We start from the raw sequence: 16,136 nt of genomic DNA, 5'->3' as shown, positions 1-16,136 counted from the left end.
GGTGAAACCTGAAAAAAAAAATTATATAAAAGTAAAAGAATACAGAGAAAGTTCGCAACTGCTAAACTTAAGTAAGCATACCTGAAGGTCAAAGAATTTACTGTATCTTCTGTAGATGACGTGGGATGTGGAGTCAGAGTATGTGACATTGATGAGATACACCTGAAAAGAGAAAAAGACAAGAAGACAATTAGATTCTCTACAAATTAATCTACAGTTTAGTTATGCATTTCAATATAATGCAAGTTTCCACCACACTATAATGATAATTAGTTTATTCAGCGTAGTGAAGCCTTGCCTCCATCAACATCCATTAAAAAAAAAAAAAAAAACAGCCTCTAGTCTCCTTCCAGTTAGCAGGCGTTAATCTTTTTTTTTGCTTAGCTTACTTTTTTTGCTTTGGGCTAGTTGACCCAAAAATGAAAATTATACCATGATTCACTCAACATCAAGCCATCCTAGGTGTATATGACTATCTTCTTTCAGACAAACACAATCAGAGATATATTTAAAAATATCATTGCTCTTTCAAGCCTTATAATGGTAGTGAAGAGGGGCAGACTTTGAAGCTCAAAAAAGTGCATCCATCCATCATATAAAATAACCCATACGGCTCCAGGGGGTTAACAAAGGCCTTCTAAAGTGAAGTGATGAGTTTTTGTAAGAAAAATATCCATATTTAAAATGTTATAAATTAAAATAACTAGCAAGTCAACTTGCGCCAAATGAGTAACCCCTGACGCAATGTATGACGCAGGATGTAGGAGTATCATAAGCTTAGTCGTCTCTCATGGTTTAAAAAAATAGGGCTGTGCAACAAACTCAAGCTCCTCTTCTCTTATATCAAAATCCTCCAACATTTCTCTTTAAAAATTCTCGTTTTAGACTTCATATTCGTGACTGGTGTTTTGCTTTGCTCTGCTCTATCCTCTGCGCTTCCACAAAGTTAATAAAGATTTAAACATGGATATTTTTCTTACAAAAACCCATCGCTTCGCTTCAGAAGGCCTTTATTAACCCCCTGGAGCCATATGGATTACTTTTTAATGGATGGATGCATTTTTTTTTTTTTTTGTGCTTCAAAATCGCGAGCCCCATTCACTACCATTATAAAGCTTGGAAGAGCCAGGATATTTTTAAATATATCTCCGATTGTGTTTGTCTAAAAGAAGATAGTCTTATACACCTAGGATGATGGCTTGAGGGTGAGAAAATATGGAATAATTTTCATTTTTTGGTAAACTAACCCTTCAAAGTGGCTTTGAGAGCAATCTTTTCCAGCTGATGAATGATGAAAACATTGACATCCAATCACAATTCATTCTGCTTTAAAGAACACAAGCATTTAAAGGTGCCCTAGAAGAAAAATTTAATTTACCTCGGCATAGTTGAATAACAAGAGTTCAGTAAATGACATACAGTCTCAAACTCCATTGTTTCCTCCTTCTTATATAAATCTCATTTGTTTAAAAGACCTCAGAAGAACAGGCGAATCTCAACATAACACCGACTGTTACGTTACAGTCGGGATCATTAATATTTACGCCCCCAATATATGCATATGCCAGCCCATGTTCAATGTATTAGACAAGGGCAAAACGTCTGGATGTGCACAGCTGAATCATCAGACTAGGTAAGCAAGCAAGAACAATAGTGAAAAATGGCAGATGGAGCAATAATAACTGACATGATCCATGATATCATGATATTTTTAGTGATATTTGTAATTGTCTTTCTAAATGTTTCATTAGCATGTTGCTAATGTACTGTTAAATGTGGTTAAAGTTACCATCGTTTCTTACTGTATTCACGGAGACAAGAGCCGTCGCTATTTTCATTTTTAAACACTTGCAGTCTGTAAAATTCATAAACACAACTTCATTCTTTATAAATCTCTCCAACAGTGTAGCATTAGCCATTAGCCACAGAGCACAGCCTCAAATTCATTCAGAATTAAATGTAAACATCAAAATAAACACTGTACTTACGCGATTAGACATGCTGCATGATGAACACTTTGTAAAGATCCATTTTGAGGGTTATATTAGCTGTTGGAACTTTTTTTATGTTGTTTAAGGCAAGCGCAAGCTCTTGGGGTGTGGAGCACCAGATTTAAAGGGCCACACACCCTGAATCGGCTCATTTCTAATTATGCCCCAAAATTGGCAGTTAAAAAAATGAATTAAAAAACTTCACAGACACATTCAGGGGACACCTTAGACTTATATTACATCTTTTAAAAAGAAGTTCTAGGACACCTTTAAAGTGTCAGACAGTCAACAAAACTGCAGCGCATGCTTATAATAAACAGGATGTTATCTTGTATTGATGTGGATGTCAATGCAGTTTTATCATTCTTGATAAACGGGTCTTAACCAGTATGTGCACTCAAATGCTTCTAGCTACACAAGTCGTTACATTCAGTTCTGAAAGCAATTCATAGTGCAATATTAACACAAATTTACTTATTATTATCATAATTTATTGTTGTTTTGTTTTATTGCAACATTCTAACCTGCAAAACTCGAACCGTGATATATATATAATGACATCACAGCATTGAGCAGTCAGTGGAAACGCCACTGTAGAGTCAGGGACAAGTATTTCCTGCACATATACAATACCTAACAAATCCAGCTCTATTGTCCTGCAAGATAAATAAAGATCAGAAGTGTAGTTCCTTCACAAGGCCACCAACAGACAATATGACATCATGCAGAAACCGAGCACTCGGTGGAAACGATGAGGGGAACTCCTGTTTGCAGGAATTTCCCCCTGGACGGGATAATTGCAAGGTGCGTCTGTACCAACTCAGCAGAGGATAGGACAACTTCCTCTGTCCTTTAAACACAGGACATATGCGATCCATCTTTCATGACACACAGTGTACATCTAAGTGACCACATTTCAGCATAATATTCTTGTGTAAAAGCACACAGGAACTGATCATAAAAATATTTTGACCACAGCTCTCTAGCATCAAGCTTTTGAATAACTGTCCTACCAACTGTGGGCTGCGGGACAATGTGTTGACATCCTCACTCCAGGGTCTAAACACAGTAACGTCAAGCCTGTTCAAGGTCCTCTCTGCTGAGAGCAGCATGTCTGAGCTGATTTTTGAAAGCTGTATTTGTGACACTTGGGATCTAACAGCTTTGAAATTTTGCTGTGATCTCCAGTGATCTCCTGTCAACTGGCCAGCATTCTGCATAAAGTAGACACATAGTATGTGTGTCTTTGAATGTAATGTGCATGTGCATTGAATGGCTTGTTTTGACCCTAGATGTGCACGAGACAATACATCAGTAAGCATTGCCACATTTTTGCTCAGCATTGCATAGTATTGCATGTCTTTTTACCATGGTTACCACCAAAATACCAGTTACTACAGTCATTAATGATTGCTGCTCAGGCAAACATCATTACTGCTTATACTTTTTTTTTTTTTTTCAGAATTTTCAAAAACAACTGGTGCTTGTTGAGATTGAGAGACGGTTTGCTATTACTTTTATAAAGAATCAGATTTCCACCTGACAGATAATAAAATGGGTAAAAAGAGAGACCCAATCATTGACAGGGGCCAGTAAGTACCTAGCAACCACCCAAAACACCCTAGTAACACGCTAACAAAACAGCGGCACAGAGTTTGGCACCTAGCAATGATTCAGAATAGGTTTTATTGGCCAATTGTGCTTTAAAAATGTTAAAAATGAGAACTGCAGTAGATACAGAATTAATAAATATACAGATATACACAAGTTTACACAATTATATGTACAAAGCACTAGAAACACGCTAACAACCGCAACATTGTAACCAACATGCTAGCAACCCTAACATTGTGGCAGCGAGCACCAACAAAGTGCTAGCAATTACCCAGTAACCACATAGCAACACGCTAACAATGTTAACATTGTGGCCTTGAGTTTTACACCTACAAAGCACTAGCAATCACCCCGGCAAAACACATTCACACAGCAACACGCTAACAACGTTAACACTGTGGCCTTGAGTTTTACACCTAGCAAAGCACTAGCAATCACCCAGCAAAACACCCAACATTCACACAGCAACACGCTAACAATGTTAACAATAACCGCTTTTCCACTGTCGGGCCAGTGCGAGCCAGGGCTAACAGCGTGCTGGGCTGGGATTGTGGCCACAGACCTTAGGCACCGAGGCCAAAATCAAGTTGCGTTTCCACTGTCGGTCCGCTAGCTCCGCAGCGCTGATCTAAAAACCGCCCTTAAACACACCTCCCTTGCTTCAAGCCCCAGCTGGCCCACTTTGGATCAAGGTTTTCGGCAGGCCGAAAAACCCATGCCTTTGGCACCGAGGAAGCACCGAAGAGGCACGATCAAGCCCCGGAAGTGACAGTGGAAACGCGACCAGCCTTGGCACGCACTAGCACGACCGCCTTTGGCCCGGCAGTGGAAACGTGGCTATTGTGGCCTTGCGTTTTACACCTAGTAAAGTACCAGCAAAACACCCAACATCCACACAGCAACAACGTTAAATGACTGAACTGAAATCCTGCTGGTTGGCCCTAAATCACAGAGCTTTTCCCAGCACGACATTTTTATTGATATCAATGGTGTCCAAGTTAGGCCTTCCACAACTGTGCTGAATTTGGTAGTATTGTTCGACTCTATGCTATGTTTTGATCCACATATTAGTCAGATTTTTAAATCATGCTTTTACCAAATGCGAAAAATTGTTCGTATACGTCCCTCACTTAATTCTAGAGATGCGGAATCTGTTATCCATGCTTTTATAACCTCCAGATTGGACTATTGTAACTTCTTATATAGCGGCTTACCTGCCAAAGCAATTGAACACCTTCAAATGGTACAAAACTCTGCTGCTCGAGCCCTTACATATAACAAAAAAATCTGTACATATCACTCCCATCCATTACCAACTACCAGCCCTATTCAGACGGGATTAGTTTTACATGGGGAGGTGGGGGTAAAGTAATTATTACCAGAGCTTCTCTGTGATTTTAGTCCCGTCCGAATGTGCCATCTCGGTAATCATTACGGACAATGTCAGTAAAGATTACGGGGACTTTTAGCTTCTGTAAAAAGGTCCGGAAAAATTACCTCAGGTAATACTAATCCCATCTGAATAGACCCGCTGTAAATATGTACGGTAAAATTCCGTCATTTCCTGTTTAAAAGTAGTTTTCTGCGCATTTTTCAAGCATGGAAGCACTTGAAGAAACTTTCATTTGTGTTGTAGGTGGTGGGACAAATCTGTGGTAAACCTCAAGTTTTTTCTACATACCATTCAGAGCAAAAAGAAGATCGAAGCACTTGTCAGAGGCACAAAACTAATTTTATCTTTAGCTAAGTGCCTATTACCTTCATAATCCAATCAGAATTTAATTAAGTCATTTGACCGGACCTAACTGTTATATATAGTTTATATATTTAGATTATATGTGTTTGCGCCATGTTTGCGCACATGGTGTGAGAAAGCAACATATGATTGGGAGGGAGGTGACGGCAGTGCGTAAATCAAGTTACCCCTCCCACTTCTGCTAGTTTTACTGAGATATCTTGTCCTGTGTGAATTGGCCAATTAATATTACAGATGTCCTGAGGTAAAATTGCATTACTCCACATCCCCATGTAAAACTAATCCCGTCCGAATAGGGCTTTACTGTGGTCAATCGTATCCATTTTAAACTCTAAGGCCTGTCATGGCCTCGCACCTCAATACCTTGTCGAGTTAGTGCAACCGTATGTTCCTGCCCGTACCCTCAGATCTAGCAATGATAACTTGCTTGTCGTGCCCAAGTATAAACTTTCTAGTGTGGGTGGTAGGGCTTTCAGTATTATTGGCCCTAAGCTATGGAATAAGCTGCCCCATAATCTTTGTGCTACCGCCTCTCTTCAGACTTTTAAGTCTCAACTTAAACTCATCTATTCACTTTGCTCGGTAAATAATTATTTTTCCTTCCTGCTTCTCTGTCTCCTTTTTTTCTGTTTGTATGTTACACGGCCACTCTTTTGATATAAGCTAAGTGATGTTTAGCATCTGATTGCTTGACCTCTCATGTTAATTATCTGTAGTTATTTGTTGTCAACTTCTGTTCTTCTGAATGTCCCTTTTGACTGTCTGTTATATTTTGTCTGTCAATTGATTGTATTATTGTTTGTCTATTGATTGTATTAATTTTTGAAGCTACCTTGGGTTCTTGAAAGGCATTATAAAAAATAAACATATTATTATTATTATTATTAACATAGTGGCCTTAAGTTTTACACCTCCTCTAGCAATCATGCAAGACACCCAAAATCCACACAGCACCATGCTAACAATGTTAACATAGCGGCCTTGAGTTTAACACCTAGTAAAGCACTAGCAATCACCCAGCAAAACACCCACGCTGCGTCCGAAATCAAATACTTCTCTACTATATAGTATGTGAAAAACAGTAGGCAAAAAGTACCCGGATGACCTACTCATTCGTTAGACACTTTATGATCCCATGAGGCCACGGGAAAGGCTTTATGATTGGCAGTGAAGCAACGCAACTGATGCTGGTAGGTGACAGTAACAACATGGTGGATGCAGTATGTCTGAATTTCATCTGTTGCAACAGAAAATCATTTAAAATGGTAGCAGATACCACAAATGTTTTTTTTTTTTTTTTTTTTTTTTTTCACAGTATGTTTAGCGCAATTGAGTCTGGGCTCAATTACAAGCAGATATAGTCGATAGTGTATCAAAGATTACATCATGAACCATAAAATGGGAAGCGAATCAAGCGACATCAGCTTTTCTGTGAGTAATAAAATATGACTGCCATCATCTGAAACAGTCAGATGTTTGTGGCAGAGCTGCGGAGACAGATAGAGGAGGCTGTGAGACAGACGGCTTACATGCCTGTGAGGATTTGCATTGTGCCAGGTTAAAGTGCCTCCTCTGTTAGTTGAATGCTGGGAATCGGCCTTGACTAAACCGCCTCACGCTGTTTCCCACAGTGTGTGTGCAGCAATCCAAACAGATACATGCTTATCACACACCGCGTGCCTGGAAAAGTGTGTGAATGTGTGAGAGAGAGTGCATGAGAGCCTTTCTTTGAAAGCATGTGCTAAAAAGATACTCCATGTATGTGTGTGTGTGTGTGTGTGTGTGTGTGTGTGTGTGTGTTGGGGTGTTTGCCTACAGGAGTTATTTAAAGACCTCTGACCGGACTGGCATGTATGGTTGCTGATTCTGCCCTTTCTTGCTCAACTGTAATTTGTAATTTCACCACAGAGAGCCTCAATCATGTCTGTGTGTGTGTGTAAGATGCAAACTCATCAAATCTCTGTCTTGATTGGCTGATGGGGCCATCCTCATGGCAACCACAGTGGAAAACAGGACTGCTGAAAGCCCACGCCCAAAATATCAAGTGCAACTTCACTGTCCCAGAGAGCAAAAATAGCACTGAAACAGAACCGACTAAGCCAACAGGACATCCACCACGAGTAAAATTTCTAGGTAAAATTATGTTCACAATCTTTCTGACCTTTGCATATTCTAAAATGGAAAATGTCTGAAGGACTTTGACCGAACAATGCTAATAAAACATTGCAAGAACTCTGTCCCAGCTCCCTGCCCACTCAGGTGTGCAAGATCTAGACTAGAAAATGATGCACCTCTTGATAGAAATAAATGTTGTGATGTTATTTCCATCAAGAGGTGCATCAATTTTTGGTCAAGATCTTGTATTGACAATGCAAGAGGTGAGCACTCTGTGAAGTCTACTCCAGCACATCGCAAAAACTTACACTGAGGTTAAGGTCTGGACTCAGAGGTGCCAATTCATGAGTGAAAATGATTCTTCATGCTCCCACCCAACCATTCTTTTCATTTGAGCCTGATGAATCTTGACATTGTCATCCTGGAACATGGCCATGATGTGTCTTCCTACATGGTTGTTTAAGAAATGAAAAGCTACACACTCCATCTTTAAGGGTTAAAAGAATCGTTGCCAAACATATAACATGCTAGAAACATAATAATCACTGTAATAATGATCCATTCATAGATACTTAAGTATTTGCCTATTAAAATCCAAACAGCAACTTTTTTTTTTGGCCGGGCAGTGTATAAAAATAATAATAATAATACCAATAATCATTTGATGCCGTCATCATAGCACAACCTGATTTCACATGTTTTTTCACTGATTTCAGTGCAACATGTTCTTGAATCAACATCAGCCAATCAGATTTGAGGGGCAAGTTTACAGTTTATGTCAAGTTTAGGCTTACAACCAGGGTTAGGTCTATGTCAGTGTTATTCACCTATCATTTCTCTCTGCTTTAAGAGATAATTTATGGGTAGAGTTAGGTTCAGGGGTAGGGACAGAGTAAGGACTATATTTTCAGACAGGAATGTTGACAAGAACATTTCTAATTCGACGATGGACATGTGTTATCATGAATCAAAAATTCTTCCAAACATTAAAGAGGACATATTATGCATTTTTACACATTCAACTTTCTTTAGTGTGTAATGTTGTTGTTTAAGCATGAAAAAAGTCTGCAAAGTTACAAAGTCACTCCAGAGGGAGTTATTCTCTATATCAGTAATAGAGAATATATCAGTTTCTGAACTCCCTCGATTGTAGTCTTGAGTTTTCTTCTGGGAACAAACACGTCACAATATCCCTAATTTAAATAATTCCTGCCCAAGTCATATGCAAAAAAGGCCTGGTTGAGTTGTGTTAGTAGTGTGTTGAAAATCATGGTTATGGTAAGTCATCATGTCATTTTAACAAAAAAACTAATCTTCTAACCACAGCTCTAAAGCTGCAGTTCCAATCACGCGCGTTTGCGACGCTGTTTGCGAATGTTCACTGGATCTATGGTTTTGTTAAAAGCCAAATCGGAACTTGCGACCATTTTGGTAAACGCATCCCAGAGTGTTACTGACAGACTGGGAAGAGAGGTGCTGTAACAATGTAAAATATGTAAAAAAAAAAAAAAACAACATTCAAGCATGAAAACCTATTCTAGTAGACCCAAAAACAAAATCAAGTATTTGTAAAAGGGCATAATATGGCCTCTTTAAATAAATTTACTAAGAAATTCCTAAAATCCAAAACTAGCTGTTCCATTAACTACATTTATCACCATAACTTTTCTCATGCTACTCAAAGGGAAGAAAAAAATGTCTTTAATATCTCAATTGTTTCATTCAGACAAAAATTGTACAAATTTGTAAAGCCAGGGGAGTTTCTAGGCATCTCACAGAGAACTTAAAGTCTAAGTCAGTTTGTAATCAAACATTTCACACCATATTCTCTCAAAACCAAATTATCTGAGCCATACTATCCACATTAAACCTTTTTTCATTAAACCTGCTTTTACTGTATATGAATAGTTGTCTCATTTGTATCTATTCTATTTATTAATTTTACTGTAGGAAGCACATATGAAACAAAATAATAAATATATAATAAATGATAAACAACGAGAGCTGCATGAAGTCTCTAGAGTTATTAAAGATAATCCTCTGAGCAATAAAATGCTCTTTTTGTTAAAAACAGTGCTAAAAAGAGCTTTTTGCCTGTAAAATCCTATTCTCCAACACTGGATTTGATTGTATCCATTGATGTTGTTGAAAAGAATGCAACAAAGGGCCCTGATTTCAAGTGTTCTTGAAAACTCTTAGACAGAAAGGAACAGACGTAACACAATGGAGACCTCCCTCTCCTAAATAATCATCCGGTGACAAAGTCAGGGAACAAGATTAAGACAAAGCAGCTTGATTCCTGGAGGCCACAAAGAAATTGAATATATGTATATGAGCAAAAGATCAACCATTTAGTCTACATTCTATCCCATCATTTGAGAGAAGAAACCCCTCATTTTGTTTCCAATGAGATGCAGAGATGCCACACAAAAGCCCTCTTCAAGCAATTCAATACCTGCAGAATCAACAATAATCTTCAAAGTATGGCAGCAAACAAAGCACATCATCCACTGATTAAAAACTTCAGCTAAACTTTCAAAGGTTTGGCCGTACACATTTTATACTGCTCATAAATAAAGAAATGTCAGCCCAAACACTGATCACAGGAACAGGAAGTGTCTTGGAAGACAAAACTCTGCATTTCATCAAAAACCAAAGCTTTCCTTAAAATCATGCATTGAATTAATGTCAGGAGACTTTTGCATAACCAACCAAAGAACATATTTCAAAATAACACATTTTTGCAGCTTTTTGAATAGACGGAAAAGTAAAGGCAGAGAAACTTACTGAAAAGCAGTCTTCTTGTCTTCAGATTTGTCTTAAAGTAAAGGATGAGGAGTGTTTAAACTTCAAGTCTTGGTGGGGCTTAAAAGTACAGGCCTCACCGCTGAAGTCAACCCCGCCTAAAGAGTCTATTTCAAGAGACACATAAAAGACTATCCATCTACCATATTTCCAACCATAGTGTATTCATAGCCACAAAATGGCATTTCATAAAGCTGGTTGAAGAGTTAAAATTTATGATGCTGAGCAAGTAGTTTAAGATCTTTATAAGGACAGTCCACCCAAAAATGAAAATTCTGTCATTAATTACTCACCCTAATATCGTTCCACACCCATAAGACTTTTGTTCATCTTTAGAACACAAATTAAGATCTTTTTGATGAAATCTGAGAGCTTTCTGACCCTCTTTTCCAATTTAGTCCAAATTTTCTGAAATCAATTCCACCCAAAATCACATTACAAAGTAAAATGGGTTGAGAATGCTGTTTCATGTTCATTGTGTACTCAAATATATTTACACAATCAAAATAGATTAGATTAACCGCCAAACTGCCCATCAATTAATTTTTGTGAGGTGGTGAAACGTTCCAGATAATTTTATCTAAATTTAACCCTTCCGTATACTACAAATTTCCAGTATACTTCAAATTTCCTAAAAAATTAAAAATATACATTGTCCCGTACAACACATACAACACTGACCCAAGCTAAGACCCCCAAACTCAAAGACTAAAAAGTACTCTAAATGCATTCCTATCACAGAAACTTTGGCAATAGCTCTAGCACTAGGTCTCAAGAGGTGAGCGTTTACTGCACTGTTTAAGCTGCGTAACTGCAGCCCGGTCCACTGGTAATGGGATTCTGGAAAGGGAATTTCCCCCAGGAAGTGATAATCTTGTAAATCATTAATTGGACAATATGTAGATCAAGGCAGAGAGTGCAAAAGATGAAAGGTATAGTTTTCTGAACCTCCTCACTGAGCATTGTGATCAACAATGATCCAAAGAACATAAACCCATTTGACACTTATTCTCTTACTACTTCCTTTGCATTTTGTTGTGGTCATTTCCAGTTTGCCGGGGCCTCTGGTCACCCCTCTTCACCTCTTTCACCCCAATACCTACGTACAAAGCACATTCCAGCTTCCGGAAAAGGATGCTGTACAGGAAGTGGAACTTGAGTGGACCATGTTTCCTGAAGAAGTGCAGATGAAAAAATGTCAACTCAGCGAACACATCAACCAAAAGGAGAAAGTATGATAATGTTTTATCTAAACACCAGAGTGACCAGAACTAACAAACTGAAAAGGAAAATGCATGACTGTGTTGGGTGTAGCACCTTCCACTCTGCCCCTCCAGAACAAGCTAACATTTGGAAAAAATTAACTTTGTTTTTAACAATTCTTGATTGTTTCAGTATGATCTGAAGCGACTGTTTTGTGATCCTGTTAAAATGAAATGTACGAAGCCCCACACATGACATGCAGACAAAAATACATTTATCATGGCCATGAATTAAGAAGTCGTTCCCATAAATTAAGTTGTTCTCTCGTTTCATTTAAAACATGGCCATGAATTAATAATTTGTTTCTTCGTTTTATTAAATCATGGCCATGTTGAACTAATTAGTTTCTTTGTTTTAGTAAATCATGGCCACGTTGAACTAATTCGTTTGTATGTTTTAGTAAATCATGGCCACGTTGAACTAAATCGTTTCTATTTTTAGTAAATCATGGCCATGTTGAACTAATTCGTTTGTATGTTTTAGTAAATCATGGCCACGTTGAACTAAATCGTTTCTATTTTTAGTAAATCATGGCCACGTTGAATTAATTTGTTTCTGTGTTTTAGTAAATCATGGCCACGTTGAACTAAATCGTTTCTATTTTTAGTAAATCATGGCCATGTTGAACTAATTCGTTTGTATGTTTTAGTAAATCATGGCCACGTTGAACTAAATCGTTTCTATTTTTAGTAAATCATGGCCATGTTGAATTAATTCGTTTGTATGTTTTAGTAAATCATGGCCACGTTGAACTAAATCGTTTCTATTTTTAGTAAATCATGGCCACGTTGAACTAAATCGTTTCTATTTTTATTAAATCATGGCCATGTTGAACTAATTAGTTTCTTTGTTTTAGTAAATCATGGCCATGTTGAACTAATTCATTTGTATGTTTTAGTAAATCATGGCCACGTTGAACTAAATCGTTTCTATTTTTAGTAAATCATGGCCACGTTGAATTAATTCGTTTCTGTGTTTTAGTAAATCATGGCCACGTTGAACTAATTTGTTTCTATTTTTAGTAAATCATGGCCACGTTGAATTAATTCGTTTCTGTGTTTTAGTAAATCATGGCCACGTTGAATTAATGTGTTTCTGTGTTTTAGTAAATCATGGCCACGTTGAATTAATTCGTTTCTGTGTTTTAGTAAATCATGGCCACGTTGAATTAATTTGTTTCTGTGTTTTAGTAAATCATGGCCACGTTGAATTAATTCGTTTCTGTGTTTTAGTAAATCATGGCCACGTTGAATTAATTCGTTTCTGTGTTTTAGTAAATCATGGCCACGTTGAATTAATTCGTTTCTGTGTTTTAGTAAATCATGGCCACGTTGAATTAATTCGTTTCTGTGTTTTAGTAAATCATGGCCACGTTGAATTAATGTGTTTCTGTGTTTTAGTAAATCATGGCCACGTTGAATTAATTCGTTTCTGTGTTTTAGTAAATCATAGCCATGTTGAACTAATTAGTTTCTTTGTTTTAGTAAATCATGGCCACATTGAACTAATTCATTTCTATGTTTAGTAAATCATGGCCACGTTGAATTAATTTGTTTCTGTGTTTTAGTAAATCATGGCCACATTGAATTAATTCGTTTCTGTGTTTTAGTAAATCATGGCCACGTTGAACTAATTCGTTTCTATTTTTAGTAAATCATGGCCACATTGAACTAATTCGTTTCTGTGTTTTAGTAAATCATGGCCACATTGAACTAATTTGTTTCTATTTTTAGTAAATCATGGCCACATTGAACTAATTTGTTTCTATTTTTAGTAAATCATGGCCACGTTGAACTAATTCGTTTCTGTGTTTTAGTAAATCATGGCCACGTTGAACTAATTCGTTTCTGTGTTTTAGTAAATCATAGCCATGTTGAACTAATTAGTTTCTTTGTTTTAGTAAATCATGGCCACATTGAACTAATTCATTTCTATGTTTAGTAAATCATGGCCACGTTGAATTAATTTGTTTCTGTGTTTTAGTAAATCATGGCCACATTGAATTAATTCGTTTCTGTGTTTTAGTAAATCATGGCCACGTTGAACTAATTCGTTTCTATTTTTAGTAAATCATGGCCACATTGAACTAATTCGTTTCTGTGTTTTAGTAAATCATGGCCACGTTGAATTAATGTGTTTCTGTGTTTTAGTAAATCATGGCCACGTTGAATTAATTCGTTTCTGTGTTTTAGTAAATCATAGCCATGTTGAACTAATTAGTTTCTTTGTTTTAGTAAATCATGGCCACATTGAACTAATTCATTTCTATGTTTAGTAAATAATGGCCACGTTGAATTAATTTGTTTCTGTGTTTTAGTAAATCATGGCCACATTGAATTAATTCGTTTCTGTGTTTTAGTAAATCATGGCCACGTTGAACTAATTCGTTTCTATTTTTAGTAAATCATGGCCACATTGAACTAATTCGTTTCTGTGTTTTAGTAAATCATGGCCACATTGAACTAATTTGTTTCTATTTTTAGTAAATCATGGCCACGTTGAATTAATTCGTTTCTGTGTTTTAGTAAATCATGGCCACGTTGAATTAATTCGTTTCTGTGTTTTAGTAAATCATGGCCACGTTGAACTAATTTGTTTCTATTTTTAGTAAATCATGGCCACGTTGAATTAATTCGTTTCTGTGTTTTAGTAAATCATGGCCACATTGAACTAATTCATTTCTATGTTTAGTAAATCATGGCCACGTTGAACTAATTTGTTTCTGTGTTTTAGTAAATCATGGCCACGTTGAACTAATTCGTTTCTGTGTTTTAGTAAATCATGGCCACGTTGAACTAATTTGTTTCTATTTTTAGTAAATCATGGCCACGTTGAATTAATTCGTTTCTGTGTTTTAGTAAATCATGGCCACGTTGAACTAATTCGTTTCTGTGTTTTAGTAAATCATGGCCACGTTGAACTAATTCGTTTCTGTGTTTTAGTAAATCATGGCCACGTTGAACTAATTCGTTTCTGTGTTTTAGTAAATCATGGCCACATTGAACTAATTTGTTTCTATTTTTAGTAAATCATGGCCACATTGAACTAATTCGTTTCTCCGTTTTAGTAAATCATGGCCACATTGAACTAATTTGTTTCTATTTTTAGTAAATCATGGCCACATTGAACTAATTCGTTTCTGTGTTTTAGTAAATCATGGCCACGTTGAATTAATTCGTTTCTGTGTTTTAGTAAATCATGGCCACGTTGAACTAATTCGTTTCTGTGTTTTAGTAAATCATGGCCACATTGAACTAATTCGTTTCTATTTTTAGTAAATCATGGCCACATTGAACTAATTTGTTTCTATGTTTTAGTAAATCATGGCCACGTTGAATTAATTCGTTTCTGTGTTTTAGTAAATCATGGCCACATTGAACTAATTTGTTTCTATTTTTAGTAAATCATGGCCACGTTTAACTAATTCGTTTCTGTGTTTTAGTAAATCATGGCCACATTGAACTAATTTGTTTCTATTTTTAGTAAATCATGGCCACGTTGAATTAATTCGTTTCTGTGTTTTAGTAAATCATGGCCACGTTGAATTAATTCGTTTCTGTGTTTTAGTAAATCATGGCCACATTGAACTAATTTGTTTCTATTTTTAGTAAATCATGGCCACGTTGAATTAATTCGTTTCTGTGTTTTAGTAAATCATGGCCACGTTGAATTAATTCGTTTCTGTGTTTTAGTAAATCATGGCCACGTTGAACTAATTTGTTTCTACATTTCAGTAAATAGTGGCCACGTTGTTTTGAATTAACAAACTATTACGTCATTGCCACGATTTAGCAAAACAAGGGAATAAATTATCATGCACAAGATTCAATTAAAACGAGGGAACTAATTAGTTAAACATGTTGATGTGTTAGTAAATCATGGGAACGAATTGTTAATTTGTTGCCACAATATACTTTTTTTCCCACATGTCATGTGCAGGGCTGTGTAGAAATGGAAACAAATGGTGCAAAGAGGCTGTTATACAAGAATGGGGCAAATTGCTAGCATTTAAATAACAATATTTAACGATGCTTTAATATAATCTGTGTTTACTGTAAAAGCAGAAAAAGTTTATTATCCATTGATGAGGATGTTGGTAAATTTAGGAACTGTAACAAACCAATAATCTGAAAACAGTCAAATATCATCCACTGAATTCTGATTATTACTATTGGAAGTAAGACACTTAAACTGGGAGCGAATAGTCAGCCGCCTCCGCATGATCTTGTGTGTCTACTGAATGTTGTAACTGGTGATGTGTAGACAAAACTGTCAGAAAAGGAACATTTTACTGCTATTTTTCGGCTCCATTACACCTACGTGGCCTTTCAAACCCTCTCAACAATCTCATCTTTCATCATAGAGCCCTTCGAGAGAGGTAGACCCAGTGTCCCAGGCAATAAAAAGCTAAACAAAACATCATAAACAAACACATCATTAGTTCAAGAAATTCAAGTTTCAGCTGTTGAACTCAGAAACCACAGAAAACCATTAGAATGTATCAAATGCACTGGAAAATATGATACAATTCTGATAAAGTATCCCAGGAAACCCCTTGGCAGGATAATTTCTCCTTATGGGTGACGCCATCA

General features: G+C 36.7%; 1 protein-coding gene across 6 annotated transcripts in view; it reads right to left on the bottom strand.

The window, feature by feature from the left end:
• sh3pxd2aa (SH3 and PX domains 2Aa) overlaps positions 1 to 16,136 on the bottom strand; it is a 141,591-nt gene that overhangs the window by 118,012 nt on the left and 7,443 nt on the right. For all 6 annotated transcript variants that reach the window (XM_067405179.1, XM_067405180.1, XM_067405183.1 and 3 more), the window contains exon 2: positions 82 to 162. In XM_067405179.1, coding sequence (XP_067261280.1) covers positions 82 to 162 — 81 coding nt within the window. The remainder of the gene's footprint in view (positions 1 to 81; positions 163 to 16,136) is intronic.

This window comes from Chanodichthys erythropterus, chromosome 12 (genome assembly GCF_024489055.1).
Source record: "Chanodichthys erythropterus isolate Z2021 chromosome 12, ASM2448905v1, whole genome shotgun sequence".
Taxonomy (NCBI): domain Eukaryota; kingdom Metazoa; phylum Chordata; class Actinopteri; order Cypriniformes; family Xenocyprididae; genus Chanodichthys; species Chanodichthys erythropterus.
This window is presented reverse-complemented; position numbering and strand designations above follow the sequence as displayed.